At 37.6% G+C, this 20,662-nt stretch overlaps 1 protein-coding gene across 2 annotated transcripts in view; it reads right to left on the bottom strand.

Annotated features, from left to right (window-relative positions):
* Positions 1–20,135, bottom strand: part of MELK (maternal embryonic leucine zipper kinase) — an 83,964-nt gene extending 63,829 nt beyond the window's left edge. For both annotated transcript variants that reach the window (XM_046673888.1, XM_046673895.1), the window contains exons 1-7: positions 20,038–20,135; positions 14,665–14,750; positions 11,967–12,083; positions 8,521–8,664; positions 7,541–7,609; positions 5,677–5,769; positions 1,081–1,179 (exon numbers count right to left, since the gene is read on the bottom strand). In XM_046673888.1, the coding sequence (XP_046529844.1) occupies positions 1,081–1,179; positions 5,677–5,769; positions 7,541–7,609; positions 8,521–8,664; positions 11,967–12,083; positions 14,665–14,750; positions 20,038–20,095 (666 nt within the window). In that variant the 5' untranslated portion in view covers positions 20,096–20,135. The remainder of the gene's footprint in view (positions 1–1,080; positions 1,180–5,676; positions 5,770–7,540; positions 7,610–8,520; positions 8,665–11,966; positions 12,084–14,664; positions 14,751–20,037) is intronic.
* Between the last annotated feature and the right edge of the window lie 527 nt (positions 20,136–20,662).

The raw sequence follows: 20,662 nt of genomic DNA, 5'->3' as shown, positions 1-20,662 counted from the left end.
TCTGTTACAATATGGCATCCCTGACCCTACGCCCTTTTTAGATAGCCTTGCACCTGTCTCCAACAAGAAATCAGGCCCTCGTGGACAATGATCAAGTTCACAGATCCTTGTTCATGCCTTGCAGTATCCCATACAAACAACACCTTCAGGAAATGTCTGTTAAACAGAACTAAATTCAAGCTGAATTCAGAGAAGGTGCTCTGCTGGTGTGACCCTGGTTTGTAATGGACACAATATGGTGCTCTTTCTTCCCCTTTACATATCTTCTTTTGAATAGTAACTCTTTAAAAAGAATTTTACTATTTTCCTTGCCCGATATGATTTTTGGAGGTTTTCTAATTGAATATAATTCACGTAACATAAAGTTCACCCTTTTAAAGTGTACAGTTCAGTAGTTTTCAGTATATTCACAAAGTTGCACAATCATCACCACTATCTAATTCCAGAACATTTTCATCACCCCAAAAAGAAACCCCATACCCATTGGCAGTCACTCCCCAGTGCTATTCCACCACCCTCCCAGCCCCCACAACTGCAAATCTACTTTCTGTCTCTGATACATATGAGTTTAACAAAGCTTACAGTACTCTTATCAGTGGTTTTATTATACCCTAAAGCCAAACTCTACCTTCAAAAAGAAACAGTTTCTCTTATTTTATCACAACTCAATAGGAAAATATGATTTAACACAGCAACTTACTAAGGTTTCATTTCAGGATACAAAACAAAAACTCTCACCAGGAAAATCAGCTCACGTCTTTACTTTCTCATTTGTTTTTGTTTTGTTAAGCTTTTTATTGAAGAAGTATAGTATACATATAGAAAAGTACACACATCATAGGGGTACACCTTGACAAGTTTTCAAAAACTGAATACACAAGTATAACTAGCACCCAGATCAAGAAACAGAAGCACCCCTCATGCCCCTCTTCTAGTCACTACCCACTTCTAAAGAGTAACCTATCTATCTTCACTTCTAACAAGTTACTTTTGCCTGTTTTTGTACTTTTATAAATAGAAGTATATAGTATGCAGTATAGAAAACCTTTACATTGAAACTCCATGCCTTGTAATACTCACCATAATCTTCTTGTACAAGGCCATGACATTATCGTCATCAAATGGTAGAAAGCCACACATAAGTACATATAAGAGTATGCCCATGCTCCAAACATCTGCCTGAAAGGGAGAAAAAAATAGTTCAAAAAAATTTAGAACATATTTCAGAATGGCAGTACATGTAATAGAATCACAGACTCTTCACAGAGCTGGAAAAGAGCTCAGAGATCATCCAATTCAACCTGCTCATTCTACACACAGGGAACCTAAAGCCCACAAAGGAAGGTGGCCCAAAGTCACCCAGTCAATGGCAGGCCACCCAGGTAGACCTCCCAACTTCTAGTTCAGTGCACTCTCCTCTACTGCTGGACTCCAAGGCTTAATGGACAGTAATTTCCAGTGGCCTGGCTGGATTGGGCATGGTAAGGAAAGAGATGAGGCCGCATCTCTGATTCTGAGAGACAACTGTATGGTGCTCCTGAGGGTTTACTACATACAAGAATTATGTAAACACGCATGAGGACAGTAAAACAAGTCCTAAAATTTACATTAATAATCTGCAAATGTGACTAAGCTCAACTGTAAAGTCCCCTCCATGTAGAGAAACCTTAACAAAGTTCAACAACTGACTTTTCAAATATAGAGGCTAGAAATTAGCCTGCCAGCACAAACAGCCCTACAAATCTCAAAATCCCAGGAGGTGCTTAACCTTTATATAAGCTACCCATGTGTCCCATGAGTCCTAAGCACTAACTACTTATTCAAGCAACATTTGGCCTTAGCCAATAATGATGCCACCATTGGTTGAGAAGTCACAGCTCCCACCATTTGAGCCACAGGAAAATTTTCAGAGGTAAGAAGGGCAGTATCTGTTTCCTAATTAAGTTGGATATTTCTCATAGAACTTCTTCATTTCTTTTTAGTCTTAGTTCTCTCTCCTCTTCCATCTACAGCATTTCTATATTTCCGTCCTCTAAATTACTGATTCTGTCCTCCATAATATCAGCTGTTTTTTAAGGACTCCAGATTTTTCTTTATCTCATTCACTGTTTTTCATCTTCAACATTTCTGATTGTTGTTTTTTTTAAAGTTTTAATCTCTTTTGTGAAGAATTCCCTCTGTTCATTCATTTTATTCCTGAGATGATTAAACTGTTTTCTGTTTTCTTGTAAGTCATTAAGTTTCTTTATGATAACTATTTTGAATTCTCTGTCATTTGGATCGTAAATTTCTGTGAGTTCAGGATTGATTACTGGGTACTTGTCATTTTCCTTCTGGTCTCAACTGTTAATATACTTCTTTATGCTATCTGATGGGGTGGACTTTTGCCATTGCATAGTGGTAGTATCTGGTCAGAGATTCCACCTGCCACTACTGGAGGGCGGGGGGAAGGCATAGAAGCTGTGTTTTCTGAGCCCTCTGTGATCCCTGGCAGATGTGCCTGTCCGTTGGAAGCTCTGCCAACAGGACCCATCTGCATTTGTCCACTCGCCATTGCTGCCTTACACACGTACATATGCACAGGCATTCTGGCTGGGATCCCCTGCTCTGGCCAATTGGCTGACCTGGTGTGCCAGGCAGGGGGAGAAGCGCTCTTTCTTTCACATGCATAATCCCATGCACCCCAACTCTGCACTCACTGTTTGCCTGCCTGGGCTACTCAGCTTGGTGTGGACGCCCCCACGATTGCTTAGCTACTTCAGTGTGGAGCATTCCCACAGGCTGGGAGACAACTCCAAGAGCACAAGCATTCCCATACAGGGATGCATTTTCCCCCTTCTCTTCTTAGGGTTGCATGCCAGCTGACACACAAGGTCCTAGGCCCTAGATTGCTGCCGCTTGGGAGAGAGAGGAGATCCCCTTACCTCCTTCCACTCCCTCCTGGGGGCATCCAGCACCCCCAAGCTTGAGACATACGGCTGTGTGGATCTCTCAAATGTCTGTGTTGTGTGAATGTTCTCTGTTGGTTTATGAATGTCCTTTTGGTTGTATCTTAGAGGAGAGAAACTAAGAGAAGAGATCACTCCACCATGATGCTGACATCACTCTGCGCTTTGTGTCTTTTAACAAGTGCCCTGACATTTCCCTGGTAAACTGTCCTTAAGACACTGTCCTACAAGGATGGGAAGTTGTACTAAAATGGACAAGAAAACTACTTAAGATCCCATAGGAAAATCTCAGATGCATTCGAATCACCAGGGCCTCATCATCAGCCCTCTAGGAATCTTGTGAGCATTGGGCATATGATTATCCCTCCTTCTGGGAGACTTGATAGAATAGTGGAAAGAGCACAGGCATGTAGTAAAGCCTTACTCAGTTCAAATCTTGACCTCTAGTTACCAGCTGTGTGACCGTGTAAAGACACTTAATTTTTGAGCCTCAATTTCTTCATCTTCCTTATCTTATAAAATGGAATAATAGTATTCACTCCAAAGGATTTTTGTGGCCTAAATGCATGTGGAACCCTTGTGCATTGTTGTGGAGCGTAAAATGTTGCTGCCACCATGGAAAACAGTATGGCAGTTCCTCAAAAAATTAAAAACAGAATTACCATACAATCCAGCAATTCCACTTTGGGGTATACATCAAAAAAAAGTGAAAGCAAGATCTCAAAGAGATATTTGTTCCCATCAGCATTATTCACAATAACCAAAAGGTAGAAGCAATCCCACTGTCCATCCATGGATAAATGGATAAACCAAATGTGGTATATGCAAACAAAAAAATAATATATTATTCAGCCTTAAGAAGGAAGGAAATCCCGACACATGCTACAACACGCATGAACCTTGAGGACACTATGTGAAGTGAAATAAGCCAGACACAAAAAGACAAATGTTGTATGACTCCACCATATAAGGCACCTAGTGTAGTCAAATTCAGAGAGACAGAAAGAAGGATGGTTGCCAGGGGTGGGGAAAAGCAAATAGAGAGTAATTGTTTAATGAGTAGAGTTTCAGTTCTGCAAAATGAAAAGAGTCCTGGAGATTGGTTGCACAACAAGGTGAATGTACCTAACATTACTGAATTGCACATTTAAAATGGTTAAGATAGTAACTATACACTTAAAAATAGTTAAGACGCTCAAAAAAAATTGGTTAAGATGGTAAATTTTATGTTGTGTATTTTACCACAAATGAAAAAAAAAGGATCTAGTATGATTCCAGAACAATGATGAATGCTCAGTGAAAGTTTATTCCCTTTCCTATGATGCACCAAGAAGGCCACAACATCACTTTGGTGGTATTTGTGCCAAAAATGCACGACCTGAATTTCATCATAAGGAAGCATCACACAAACTCAAACTGAGAGACACTCTACAAAATAACTGGCTTCCTCAAAAATGTCAAAGCCAAGGAAAATAAAGAAAGCCCAAGCGACTCTTCCAAATTAAAGATCAAAGAAACACAACAACTAAATGCAATGTATGATCCTGAACTGAATCCTGGACTGGAGGGAAAACATAGCTCTAACGGACATTATTGGTACAATTAGCACTTTTTGAACATGAATTCTGGGTTAGATAAATAGTATCAATGTTAAATTCCCTGATTTTGACAAGTAAAGTGCAGTTATAAGAGAGAAGATCCTTGCTTTTAGGAAATATATACTTAGCATTTAATGATAAACGACTATGATGTCTCCAACTTACTCTCAATTGGTTCAAAAAGATAATATACACATATATACATAAACATAGAGAGTGATAAAGCAAATAGGGAAAAACGTAAATAATTGTGAATTTGATGAAATACATACAGCAGTTCCTCACTCCATATTTGCAACTCTTCTGTAAGTTTGAGATTATATCCAAATAAAAACTCACCAAAAATAAGTTAGTTACTATCTTCTCACATTACAAATTAAATAAACTAGCATATCCCCAAATTTCTCTCACATAACACTAGTTCCAAAAGATGCTCCACATAAAAAGTAGTTTCTGTAGGCAAGTAAAATCGAGATCAGCTGCTATCTGTGACACTCCCATACCCAAAGGATCATACCGTATAAGAACATATCAAAGGTTCGGAGATATCCTGAACTAAAGGAAACTCTTCAACCCAGCATTTCCTGAGCTTTTAATGACTAAACCTTTTTTATCTTATGATGCTAATATCAGCTCAACTAGCACTCCAGAGAATGGAAGGGGCTGAGTGGCTTGTGGTAGCTGACGGTAAAGCAGGCAATGCCCAGGCCTTCTGAGCCTGGGCCTCCTCCACAGGACTGCTGGCCTCGGAGAGTTGGTTATGGACAAAACACAGGTTTTCTTTGTGCTAAGCAGCATTTCTGAAAACTGAGCCTGCAACCCTGGCCTTGTGCCCTACTGGGCTGGACTAACCAGTCTAAACTACAGCACTGTTTAACACCAAAGAAACCAAAACAAGGACACCAGAAATATACCCTTGCTTCATAAGTATGCTATGTATTATATTTCTTACAGGTTATTGATTTCCTGTATTACTTTACATATCTCACTCTCCGAACAGACTGAACTCTCTGATTAACAAGATTATTTCTTACCACATCATTATATCCCCAACACACAATGCCTGACTCACTACAGGTCACCAATATGTGCATATTGGTTACATACTGAATTAATCAATGAATAATTACCTCTGAGCCCAGATATGATTTGCCTTGTATTAATTCAGGTGCTGCATAAGCAAGACTCCCACAGCATGTCTGTAGGTGGTAATCCTTGTTATCCTGCCAATAAGGTAGAAATGAAACACTTCGTAATTACAGCACTTAAGAGAATTAAAACCTTGATAAACATTCTTTCAGCACAGCAAAGAGAAGCTAGATGAAGAATTACCCAAATAAGAGACTTCTGCAGCCAACCCAATGCTCTCTGCCTACATGCATGTGTGGTTCCCTCTTCTCTGGATTTCCAGTACTGCTACAACCTGGTATGAGCAACATCCTTTCCCCCGTACCCCAGTCGAGTGAGGTTCATATTTCCCTAGATATCCACTCGCATGATAATCAGCTTAGCATACATGGAAGCACGCACGTCTTCTCACCTCCAAGCACTTGAGGAAAAAGGACTATTTCTTTACTGGACTTTACCTCCAATATCAAATCTTTACCAATACAGAAGAGCAGCTTCTTCCTTACAGGGAAGAGAGCAATATGCTACCTAGAACAGTGCCTTGGGAGTCTGTTTTCAGACTCAGTTATAACACAAATCACAACATGAGCTTCCAGATCTGTTAAAATGAGGAATCTGCTTAACCTCCTCTGCTCTCCCACAGAAATACTGAGACATAATGAAATTGCTACTACTGCCCAACACTTGTATAGAGTTCTACAAGTGGCAAATGACTTGTGAAACTGTGAGATTCATTGACAACTGCAACAACATGCCCAGAAGTGAGCTCCTCAGCAAAAAGCTGAGGCAATCCACTCCTAACCAACTCCTGCTTCCTTAGATGGTGTCTGTGTGGGTCGAATCTGCAGCAGCCATAAAGAAAGGCTAAAGGACTCTGTCAAATATTCTCCACTGCCTCCTGTGGAGAATATGACTTAAAACCACTTTATCTGCTCAAAGTATGTTTTATCTTTATACGCGTGAGGATCAAAAACATGCCTTCTAGCATTTAGTTCCCAGACACAAGGCTCCACTGAGGATCTCTGAAGGGCCAAGGGAAGGAGAGGAAAATCAGAAAGAATAAGACATTCAGCCAAAGGGGCAAAATCTGCTTCCCTTTGCACCTAGCTAATTCTCACTGGGGCAGGAAATAAGCGTGGGACTACACAGGACTGAGACAGGTCTGCAATTTCAACATTCTGAATGAGTACAGACAGCTCATTTTAGAGACTGTGAGAACCATCATTAGAGAACTCAGGAGGAAGCCTCCAACAGGCAGCCACACGGAGCCCTGCTGCAGACAGCTGAGCTGGAGAGTTCAACGTCACCTCAAAGAGAAGGTGTGCTGGAGAACACCAGTGCCTAACTGTGGGGTGCAAACTAAGGAAACACGTAACAGTATAAATTTAAAAATGCATGTGAACTTTTTCCTTCTTCTTTTATAAGGAAAGGGGACTATCTCTCAAAATGTAACTAATGGTTGGTTATATAACCATTTGGATAACAAAGACTAGATTTGCACTAAATTCCCAAAACTCATATCTAAAAGAACAGAAGCATCATCTAGTGGCAACATACTCAAACTGCAAACACATGGTCAATGCGGCATTCATGCTGCGGTGGCCCCTTGTCACCTCAGCAGTGCAAATTCTCTCACAGCACACCCATGGGGTCTTCAGCAGGACAAATCCTGGACCTAGAGCAGTTGTGCTCAATCTTGGCTACATAGTAGAATCATCTAGAGAACTTATAGAAGGGATGAAATTTAACATTCTTCTCAATGGATGAGACCAGGCTCAATAAAGACTAAGTGGAAGTCAATGCAAGACAACACATTAAGAGGTGCATTTACAAAGGAAATAAATGCATTTTTATTTCTGTACTTACCTTGGGTTTTGCACAGAGACCAAAGTCAATCAGCTTTAATTTATGATATTCATCAAACAACAAATTTTCCTGGGGACAAAAACATATTTTCATAACTATATACTGACTTCCTTATATAACTTATATACCTCTAGCCCTTTGTAAAAATGACTTAAGGTTGTTTATATTAAATAGCCTGTGTACAACAGAGTGAAAATCATTTAAGAAAAATGAAATGATAAGAAGTATAAACAGAGAGAGAGGAGGAATGTTGATAACTATCCCACTTCCCCTTAAGACATATTAGGATAAACCATTTTCGCCTTGGTGGTCTGAAGTTCAACTAAAAGCAAACACAATGTATGCCAAAGGCAAGTTTAAACCAAAAGAGTGACCTCAAATTAAAGGGTTGGGTATAAACAGATGGAAAAGTAGAGTAACACTGCCATATCTTGTCAGACCAATTCTAGGTCCCTGACCCTGGTACCAAGTAACATTAAAAGCCACGTTCACCATCATCCATATTATTCAGGGCCTGCAGACTTAAGAGTATTCACATTTTGTTCTGTCCTTGAAAAGTAGATTCTGTCAATTCCATTGAACTGTTCCTTTCTGAGGTGTAATGAATTAAAATGAAAGGAAAATGGGTTAGGGAAAGAGTACTGAATGGAAATAATGACAATACTCTTGAAGAAAATACTCAAAATTCTTCTTTCCTAGAGATAAACACCTGAGGTTGATAGTCCACAGCTGATTACAAAGACATTTATAATGTCACACACAATTGATAGATAAAATGCCACTAATAAGTCCATCCAATAAAGCCCACCAGAAGTCAAAAGTAAAAGAGGAAAAAAAACGTGATATATGATGAGTGGAACAAAAAAAAGAAGCAAAGCCAAGATAGATCCTAAACAGAGAGAAGATCTGGAAAGCTAGTAAAAACAGATAAATGATGTTGAACTCTGGAGTGAGCGTCTAACTGTGATGCAGTCACTTACTGGTTTGAGGTCCCTGTGAGCATAGCCCTGGCTGTGCACGTAAGCAACTGCAGCTACTATCTGCCGGAAGATGACGCGCGTCTCCTCCTCTGACAGGCGATCCTGGGAGATGATGTAGTCAAACAGCTCTCCTCCAGGGCAGTACTTCAACAGCAACACAGCCACAGAGACAGTTACTACTTACAAAACTCACTTCCAAGCAATTTAAAATAAAAAATTATACTTAACTCAGAGATATTATTCATTCAACTTATCGGCAAGGGAACAAAGTGAAATACATTCAAAAATACACTCAGGATCAAAAAAGTCAACAGTGATTCTAGGAAAGAGAAAAACAGCTCTTCATCTCAACCAATTTTATTACCAGTAGGTAGAAGTACAACCAACTACCACTGTGATTTTTAAGCTCATTCAGGGTTTTATATTTTATAGCAAAGTATTAAATCCATTCTCATCTTAATGCACTCACATTTAGTGTGGTTACTTAACACAAAAAAAAGCCAGCAGCATTACTGCTTCTCCATCCCAAACACCAGTGATTTTCAGTCTGTACTAAAGGAGCCTACCCTGAGTTCTACACAGGGTCCACAGAGGCTTCAGGAGAACAGGTGCCAGAGCATGAAGCTCCAGGCTTTCCATCCCTTCTTCTCCAGAGCAGCTCCAACTTTCTGCAAACTGGGGTTTCCATTTAAGATTTCATTTCATTTAAGCAATATCAATTAAAATGATAAGTGTATACAGCCTTTGACCTCATAGTTCCTCATTGAGGAACCATTCCTATAGATAGATTCTCATATTCAAAACAATGCACGTTCAAGGTCATTCACTGCAGCAGCATTATTTGCAACAGCAAAAAGACTGGAAACAACCCAAATGCTCACAGATATGAATTATGACACAGCTATAAAGTGGAATTCTATGCAGCCATAAGAAAAGCTCTTTATGAACTAATATAAAACAATATTCAGTATTAAGTGAAAAAAGCAAAGTGTAAAAGAGCATATATTGATATGGTGACTTGCAAAAGCATTATGCTGAACAAAAGAAGCCAAACACAAGAGTACAGACTGTATGATTCTATTTATCTCAAGTTCCACAACAGTTAAAACTAATCTATAGTGACAGATATCAGACCACGGCTGGGAAGGGCAGTGGGTGGGTAGGATTAACTTCAAAGGGTCAGGGGAAAACTTCCTGGGGTGATGGGAATGTTTTATACCTTGACTGGGGTGGGAAGTACATGGGTACGTACCTTTGCCAAACTGTATATACCTAATGTGTACATTTTATCGTATGTCAATTATACCTCAATTGTCAATTTTTTAAATGCTATCCAATAAGATTTACATAAAGAAAACAGCCTACTTTATATTTCCAAATAAATAAATATAAAATAAAAAGAAACAAAAGCATCCAAAATCTCTATGAATGTAGCTAGGTGGTCTCCAAGCTAAAAGGTTAAATGAGGGGGAAAAAAACAAGTACAGAATGATATTATAGTATGTGACCATTTGTGTGACAGAAAAGAATAAACTACACATATATATGCATATACATAAAAACACATACATTTATATACATATAAAATATATGTAGATGTTTATAAATACATGGCACATCTACAGGAAATAAAGAAAAGCAAGTGACTGACTCAGGGGAAGGGAACTGGGTGACTTGGATATGGGAGAGAGAATGTCACTTTTTAATATATACTCTCTTGTACCTTTTAAATTTTGTCCTAAGTTCAAGGTTTTTTGCTGTTCTTTAAGAATTTAATTTGGACAAAGAGATCAACTAAAAAAAGTTTTAAAATCACCACTGTAGACCATGTGGATGTATCTACTATGTAATAAAGAGAAAATGGTTCTAGGTCCAAAACTTTTGGCATCATGAATTTTAAAATGTGCTTTTAAAACAGTGCTCATCTGTGAAAATGATGTGCAGTTAGAAATTATCTGCCTGAGACTAAGGAAAATGAAACCAGATGAATGATATAAGTTCCAAAGACTTTACTCTCGAAGCCAAAAAGGGCAGTTAAAACCTGAAAGAGTTTGGTTTGCATAACACATACAGTGAAGGCTAACTATAGGCTATGGGTTGAACTGTGTCCCCCAAAAAGCTATGTTTCAGTGCTAACACCCAGTACCAGTGAAAGTGATCCTATTTGTAAATCAGGTCTTTGTAGATGTAACCCAGTCAAAATGAGGTCATATTGGATTAGGGTGGGCCCTAATCCAATGACTTGTGTCCTTATCTGAAGAGGGAAATTTGGACAAAGACACAGACACACAAAGAAGAAACTGACAACTGAAGACAGAGGCAGAGACTGGAGTGGTACATCTATAAACCAAGGAATGCCAACAATTGCCAGCAACCCCCAGAAACTAGGAAAAAGGCATGGAACAGATTCTCCATAAGGAAACAACCTCATCCACACTTTGTTTCAGGCTTCTAGCCTCCGGAACTGTGAGACAATAAATTTCTGTGTGGTGTGTTTTTTTTGGTGAGGAAGATTTGCTCTGAGCTAACATGTGCTGCCAATCTTCTTCTTTTTTTTTTGCTTGAGGAAGATTAGCCCTGAGCTAACATCTGTGCCAATCTTCCTCTATTTTGTGTGTGGGTCACTGCCACAGCATGGCTTGACAAGTGGTGTAGGTCCACACCCGGGATCCAAACCTGTGAAACCAGGCCACTGAAGCAGAATGCGCTGTACTTTTAACCACTACACCACAGGGCTTACCCTACATTCTGTTGTTTTAAGCCACCAAGTTTGTGGCAATTTGTTATGACAGCCCTAGACTAATATACTATGTAAAATCGAAATGGATTCTTCCCTCTAGGAACAAAATTCTAACATATTCTATCCACTAAACTATACCACTCCATTACAAGTATATTAGCAAGACTACATTTACAATGAATCTTCAATTTATTATATATCTTTACTTGATCTAAACTCTTACAGAGAGAATTCCAACAGGTAAGCCACTAAACATTCTAATCTTTCAGGTGAAATGTACTTTTCTCTTAACTATTAATAAAGCGACCACTATGGTCTGAATGTTTGCGTCCCCCTCCCCAAATTTATATGTTGAAGTCCTAATCCCCAAAGATGATGGAATTAGGAGGTGGGGGTTTTGGGAGGTGATTAAGACATGAGAGCAGAGCACACACGAATGGAATTAGTGCTCTTATAAAAGATAATCTAGGGAGATTTCTTGTCCCCGACACCATGTGAGGACACAGCCAGAAGGTGCCAGCTGTGAACCAGAAAGAGGACCCTCACCTGACCACGCTGGTGACTTATCTTAGACTTCCAGGCTCTAGAACTGTGCGAAATAAATTTCTGCTGTTCATGAGCCACCCAGTCTGTGGTGTTTCCTATAGTAGCACAAACACTAAGACAGTGACCAAATACTTTCAGGTCTCTGGAACATACTACTAACCTCAAGAACCATGAATATTTTGTTCGCTGTCTCTAGCACATGGTAGAGTTGACATATATGCTGATGTCTCAGGTTCTTCAGGGCATCGATCTCTGTTTTGATCCGGGGCAAATCGCTCTATGACAAAACATTATATGGAATGAGCAATAAATCTATTTGGGAAATGCTCCAAGCATCAATATATCAGCAGCTTTAATAGTGAGCAGCAAAAATGATCAACAGCTTCAAAACAAATTGTTCAACAATTCAGAAAAATATCATAACACAGCTTATTTGTATGTAGATAAAAAAGGCCTGAGGGTTTTATGAAAGACAAGTTCAATGTGGGTCAATAGTACAACATCCAGAAAAATTAAAAACCTCAGACTCCTATAGAAGGTTAGCATTCCAAACAAGGAAAATGACAGACACTCTACTCTGTGCATGCCCGGGCTACCGCTTTTGGTCTCAGCAGTGTCCCTAAGTAACAAGCTGAGCTAAAAATCAGTGAATGTCGGTGAAAGGGTATGTAGGTATTCACTGTCTCAGTCTTCCAACTTTTCTAGGGGCTTGAAATGTTTTAAATAAAAACTTGGAAAAAAAACTTAATTACAAAAAAAAATTTTGGTTGTGGGGGAGGATAAGCCAAGATGAAAAAATTTTTAAATCCATATTAAAGACAGAAATCCAAATATCCATGAAGTAACAAGTAAAATTTTATTATAAAAAGGGACATGGGGTTGGGCCAGTGGTGTAGTGGCTAAGTTTGCATGCTCCACTTCAGTGGCCCAGGGTTCACAGGTTCAGATCCTGGCAGACACAGCACCTCTCATCAAGCCACACTGTGGCAGCATCCCACATAAAATAGAGGAAGACTGGCACAGATGTTAGCTCAGTGACAATCTTCCTCAAGCAAAAAGATGAAAATTGGCAACAGATGTTAGCTCAGGGCCAATCTTCCTCCCAAACAAACAAACAAACAAAAAAACAAACACAAAGAGACTCAATCTAATAATCACTGTCTCAAGATCCAGTTATAACGACCATGCAACCAGATATCAGGTCTCGACCACGAAACAGTCATAACTTTGACTATTCTGATATGATAATCTTTGTTTCTTCTTTTTTTGTGGCAAGTGGGAGTCTGACGGCCAAAACTTCTCAAGTAATCAAAATATTATTAAAATCCTAGAAATTAAAATAAGTATAATAACATTAGAAAATATAAAAACAAGTTTAGAAATAATGAATTAACATCATCATATTGACGTTATTGATGTGTTATAAGTTTTGAGTATCAGTGTGGTAATACATTTTGTAATAACAGCTCACATTTCACTCGCCATTTAAGTGTTTGAAGTATTCAAGTGACTAAGTCATACTAAAGTTGTAACAAGCTTAAGCTATTTAAGGAAATTAATCATATTTATAATCAGTGTTTAAATGCTCAAGAAAAAATGTTTTTTAATGCCTTTTTATTAGTTAACTAAATACATTATTGAGTACTGAAAAACAAAAATATTAAAAGAGAGCCTGAACTGTCAGTTGATAGAGTATTAAAAATAATTTCTAATATAGGTCACTGTGTGATTGAGGTATATATTTTTGAAGGAGGTCAAAGAATTGCGCTACATTTCTGTAACAAATCCCTTACATTCCCTTTGACTTATTTATGTATGCTAATCTGCACTTACATTCTTAAAAACAAAAACAAGGTAACAAGTGATGTTAAATTCTGTCTCATTTCAGCAACATGGGAGACCAAAAAAGAGTCCAGAGTGTCTAATTTAAAAAGGCATTTCAGTGAATTGTTTTTTATGTTTGATAATTATTAACATTTATAAAATGTTTGTGTTGTTTTACTTAATTGTATACTACTAGTAATTATAATGCCAACTCAATCCAGAAGAAAAAAAATTTTTCTTTAGCACTTAAGAGATATTTGGTTAGAAAACAAAAGATTTTTTTAATTTATCATCAAAAAAAGAAATAGCTACAGATACATACTGAGAGTGAATTCTCAGCAGGAGACCAGCACAAAGAAAAGAAGACATCAAACCACATGAGGGATGGTAGAAAGAACTAGGAAAAAAAGACAACTTGGGATGACTTCAAACACTGGAAAGGGTATAAAAGGCCCAAAAAGACAATCTAAGGATACAGGTTTCCCTTCAACAAAATAACAAAAAAAACTATATACATTATAGGCAAGATCACAAATTGAACGGGCTGCTTGAGGAGATGATGAGTAGCTCAATTCTAGAAGCATTCATGTAGAGGAAAAAAGAGGCTGATTAGGAAAAGGATTTCATCTGATAACTTCTAAGGGCACTTTGAATAAAATTCTGGGACATAAGATTGACCTACCTATCTATACTATAAAATAGATTGACATTTAGTAAGTGTATCATGAAAGGATAAAGAAATGCAATATTAATACCCAGGACACCTACAAGACTATGAAACAACTGCAGAAAAACAGATCCTACAGACTTCAACTATGCACCACTGCCCTGCGTTAAAATCAGGCACAAAGTAACTCCCACCCCAAAATGACTTTTTAAAACCATAGATATATAACTGGCAATTTAAAAAATGTTTTAAAAGCTACAGAAATATTATTCAAATAAAACAGCAGTTAACTAGAACATTAGAGCAAAGTTGGATTTTAATTCATAATACCAACATATAAATATTTAAAAAATAATTTTGAACTTACCCCTAGTGCATTCTTATCCATGATTTTTATAGCAACCATTTCTCCAGTGAGGATATGGCAGGCAAGTTTGACCTTTGCAAAGCCACCTAAGTACAGGAAAATGTATTATGAAGAGATAAGCAAGACTAACCTAAATATCATCATCCAAGCAAACTGACGACTCAGAGACAAATACTTTTCCACACACTTTTAAAAGGCTCCATTGATCCCTATCTTCCTGGAAGTTTGTGGCTCTTTCTTCCTGTTGCTTCCAAAGTGTCAGCCATAACCCTATACTCTCTCATCCAATGTCTAGCTAAGATGTTTTTTTTTCACCATGATAGTATATCTCTAATTTTGTAAGGAGGAAGTAGAAAAATAGAATTCATTCTTTAGAAATTTGCTTTATAATTAACATTGCAAGAACACAATATAAAGTACAGAGACAAAAAACAAATAAGAAGCTCCTGGTAGTCCCTCCCATGGTCTTCCCCATCTCAGTAAATGGCTACTCCATTTTCCCAGGTGTTCAGGCCAAAAAGCCAGGAGTCACCCTTAGCCCGTCCCTTTTGTCTCACACCCCATATCCAACCCATCAACAAATCCCATTGGCTCTGTCTTCAAAATATGTCAATGGTAATCTTGGGGGAAAGGAGGCAGGAAATGGCTGAAAATGTTCTATGTTCTGATCTGAGCAGGGAAGATAGGGATGTACATGCATGTAAAACACCATCAAGATTAGTGCACTCTTGAGGCCCGCCCGTGGCCGAGTGGTTAAGTTCGTGCACTCTGCTGTGGCAGCCCAGGGTTTTGCTGGTTGGGATCCTGGGCAAGGACATGGCACTGCTCCTCAGGCCACGATGAGGCAGCATTCCACATGCCACAACTAGAGGGACCTGCAACTGGGATATACAACTATGCACTGGGGGGACTTGGGGAGATAAAGCAGAAAAAGGAAAGGAAAAGATTGGCAACAGATGTTAGCTCAGGGCCAATCTTCCTCACCAAAAAACAAAACGGAAAGCAGGTGTTGTCATACTTATATCAGACAAAGCTGACTTCAAGATAAAAAAGACAATGAGCGACAAAGAGGGGCAGATTATAACGATAAAAGGACAATCCACCAAGAGGACATAACACTTATGAATATATATATACCTAACACAGAAGCACCAAAGTATATAAAGCAACTATTAACAGACTTAAAGAGAGAAATTGACAGCAACATCATAATAGTAGGGGACCTAAACACCCCACTTACATCAATGGATAAATCACCCAGACAAAAAGTCAACAAGGAAACAGTGGCCTTAAATGAAATACTAGACCAGATGGACTTAAGAGATACATGTAGAACATTCCATCCCCAAACAGTGGAAGACACATTCTTCTCAAGTGCACACGGAACATTCTCAAAGATAGGTCATATGTTGGGAAACAAGGAAAGCCTCAATAAAGTTAAGAAAATTGAAATCATATCAAGCATCTTTTCCAACCACAATACTATGAAGCTAGAAAGCAACTACAAGAAAAGGCTGGGAAAGTCATAGATGGAGACTAAATAACATGCTACTGAACAACCAGTGGATCAACAAAAAAATCAAAGGTGAAATCAAAAAATACCTGAAGACAAATGAGAATGAGATCACAACATACCAACTCTTATAGGATACAGCAAAAGAAATCCTAAAAGGAAAATTTATAGCACTGCAGGCCTACCTCAACAAAGAAAAATCTGAAATAAGTAATGTTAAACTACACCTAACAGAAATAGAAAAAGAAGAACAAACAAAGCCCAAAGTCAGCAGAAGGAGGGAAATAATAAAAATTAGAGCAGAAATAAATGAAATAGAGAATAAAGAAACAATAGAGAGGATCAATGAAACTAAGAGTTGGTTCTTTGAGAAGACAGATAAAATTGACAAAACCTTAGCTAGATTCACTAAAGAAAAAAGAGAGAAGGCTCAAACAAATAAAATTAGAAATGAAAGAGGAGAAATTACAACAGATACCACAGAAATACAAAGGATTATAAAAGAATACTATATAAACTAGAGGCCAACAAATTGGACAACCTAGAAGAAATGGATCAATTCTTAGACTCTATAAACTCCCAAAAGTGAATCAAGAAAAAATACAGAATCTGAATAGACCAATCACAAGTAAAGAGATTGAAACAGCAATCAAATACCTCCCAAAAAACAAAAGTCCAGGAAAAGATGGCTTCTCTGGAGAATTCTACCAAACAGTCAAAGAAGATTTAATACCTATCCTTCTCAAACTATCCCAAAAAATTGAAGAGGAAGAGATACTTCCTAACTCATTCTATGAGGCCAACATTACCTTGATACTGAAACCAGACAAGGACAACACAAAGAAGGAAAATTACAGGCTAACATCACTGATGAACATAGATGCAAAAATCTCAGCAAAATATTGTTAGACAAATAGAGCAATATATTAAAAGGATCATACACCAGGATCAAGTGGGATTTATACTAGGGACACAGGGATGATTCAACATCTGCAAATCAATCAATGTGATACACCACATTAACAAAATGAGGAGTGAAAATCACATGCTCATCTCAATAGATGCAGAGAGAGCACTTGACAAGATCCAACATCCATTTATGATAAAAACTCTGAATAAAATGGGTATAGAAAGCAAGTACCTCAACATAATAAGGGTCATATATGACAAATCCACAGCCAACACCATACTCAATGGGGAAAAACTGAAAGTCATCCCTCTGAGAACAGACAAGGGTGCCCACTGTCACCGCTCTTATTTAACACAGTACTGGAGGTTTTGGCCAATGCAATTAGGCAAGAAAAAGAAATAAAAGGTATCCAAATTGGAAAGAAAGAAGTAAATCTCTGACTGTTTGCAGACGACATGATTCCATATCCAGAAAACCCTAAAGAATCCAACAGAAAGCTATTAGAAATAATCAACTACAGCAAAGTTGCAGGATACAAAATCAACACACACAAGTAGTTGCATTTCTATACACTAATAACAAACTAACAGAAAGAGAAGTCAAAAATACAATCTCATTTGCAATCACAACAAAAAGAACAAAATATCTAGGAATAAATTTAACCAAGGAGGTGAAAGACTTATACACTGAAAACTCTAAGACATTATTTAAAGAAATCAAAGAAGACATAAAGAAATGGAAAGATAGTCCATTCTCATGGATTGGAAAAACAATCATAGTTAAACTGTCCGTATTATCTAAAGCAATCTACAGATTCAACGCAATCCCAATCAGAATCCCAACAACATTCTTCACAGAAATAGAACAAAGAATCCTAAAATCTATAGGGGAAAACAAAACCCAGAATAGCCAAAGCAATCCTGAGAAAAAAAGAACAAAGCTGGAGGCAGCACAATCCCTGACTTCAAAATATACTACAAAACCAAGGTAATCAAAACAGCATGGTACTAGCACAACAAGATACACACAGATCAGTGGAACAGAACTGAAAGCCCAGAAATAAAGCCACACATTTACGGAAAGCTAATCTTTGACAAAGGAGCCAAGAACATACAATGGAGAAAGGAAAGTCTCTTCAATAAATGGTGCTGTGAAACTGGACAGCCACTTGCAAAAGAATAAAAGTAGACCATTATCTTACACCATACACAAAAATTAACTCAAAATGGATTAAAGACTTGAATGTAAGACCTGAAACGATAAAACTCCTAGAAGAAAATATTGATAGTACACTCTTTGATATCAGTCTTCACAGCATCTTTTCAAATACCATGTCTACTCAGGCAAGGGAAACAAAAGAAAATATAAACAAATGGGACTACATCAGACTAAAAAGCTTTCGCAAGGCAAAGGAAATCATAAACAAAATGAAAAGACAATCCATCAACTGGGAGAAAATATTTGCAAATCATATATCTGACAAGGGATTAATTTTCAAAATATATAAAGAACTCATACAACTCAACAACAAAAAAAAAACAGCTCAATCAAAAAAATGGGCAGAAGATCTGAATAGACATTTTTCCAAAGATACACAAATGGCCAACAAGCACATGAAAACCGTTCAACATCACCAATTATTAGAGAAATGCAAATCAAAACTACAATGAGAGATCACCTCACACCCGTCAGAATGGCTATATTAACAAGACAAGAAATAATAAGTGTTGGAAGCAGATTTGGAGAAAAGGGAACCCTCATGCATTGCTGGTTGGAATGCTCATACAGCCATTATAGAAAACAGTATGGAGACTCAAAAAATTAAAAATAGAAATACCATGTGATCCAGCTATTCCACTACCACGTATTTATCCAAATAACATGAAATCAACAATACAAAGAATTCTATGCACCCCTATGTTCATTGCAGCATTATTCACAATAGCCAAGACGTGGAAGGAACCCAAGTGCCCACGTACTGATGACTGGATAAAGATGTAGTATATATATATAGAATGGAATACTACTTGGCCATAAAGAAGACAAAATCGTCCCATCTGCAACAACATGGATGGACCCTGAGGGTATTATGTTAAGCAAAATAAGCCAGACAGAGAAAGACAAACACCATATGATTTCACTCACATGTGGAAGATAAACACATGGATAAAGAGAACAGATTAGTGGTTACCTGAGGGTAAGGGTTTGAGGGGTGGGCAAAAGGGATAAAAGGGCACATGCGTATGGTGACAGATAAAAACTAGACTACCTGTGGTGAGCATGATGCAGTCTATATCGAAGCTGATATATAATGATTTACACCTGAAATTACACAATGTTATAAGCCAATATGACCTCAATAAAATTAAAAACAATGGTTGAAATGACAAATTTTATGTTATGTATATTTTACTACAATTAAAAAAAAAAGTAGTACAGAGGGGAAAAAAAAAGATTAGTGCACTCTGCATATTTACTATGGGTTACACCTCAATAAATAAATTAAAATTCACACACACATGTTGTATGTGTGTCTGTCTGTATACAGAATGCCACCCCTTCACAACCTTCACTACTATCGCTCTCATCCAAGTCACCATCATCTCCAGCATCACTGCCCTGAATTATTGCAATAACCTCCTCACACTCTCTGCTTCTGCCCTTGCCCTCCTCCTCCCCATCTTTTCACAACCAAGCAGTCAGACTGACCCTTAAAAACAAAGGTCAGATCACTCCTTGGCTCAAAACCCTTCAGTGATTTTTATTCTAAATCAAATGACCAACAAAGCCTCTCCTACTCTCTACGCTCTTGCTCCACTTTCTTTTTTTCACTAAAGTAGGTTCAAGAATTTTAAAACTACATGGGTTAGACTAAAAAGCTTATGACTGCCCAAATATACTTTACTCTCAAAGACTCGATCTCTGCCTCCAAGAAAAAAATAACAATTACCTGTCCCAATAGTTTCATATAATTCATAGTATTTGAGAAGTTCATCATAATCTTTCATAGTCCTCCTGGAAGTTTATTCAAAATTAAAAAAGAACCTGTAAAACAGAAATAGTACATGATCTAAAAAGGAACAATTATGAGGTTATCTCTTCCGTTCCTGTAATTGCAAATATAAGTAAATCTCAGGCATATAAATGATACTGGAAAAACTGATTAGCTGTATGAAAGAAAAACTGATTATTCATATCATACATAAAAATAAATTCCAGATCAAGTAAAGACAAATACGAAAGATAAACCTTTAAAACTTTAAAAGAATTTTGTCATGATTTCAGGATAGAAGAAGATCTTTTAAATAGAAACAGAAAATGCTAATCATAAAAAATTAACACATTAAACATTAAAATTAAAAACTTCTGCATGTCCAGTTTTAGTAAAAGAAAGTTTCTGGGAAGCAGATTTCTAAATAAATTTTCTAAAAGTACTCATAGATAGGTCAAGTCATAGGGACTGAGTTTAGGTGTTGCAAAGTGGAGCTTTCTTTATAGGTAGACCTGTGGTGAAAGCGCTCTGAACCGGTACAGAAATGGTTGCTCTACGGGTTTTTTCTTCCCAGAGGCTGGTA

This window comes from Equus quagga, chromosome 1 (assembly GCF_021613505.1).
Source record: "Equus quagga isolate Etosha38 chromosome 1, UCLA_HA_Equagga_1.0, whole genome shotgun sequence".
In the NCBI taxonomy this organism is placed as follows: Eukaryota; Metazoa; Chordata; class Mammalia; order Perissodactyla; family Equidae; genus Equus; species Equus quagga.
This window is presented reverse-complemented; position numbering and strand designations above follow the sequence as displayed.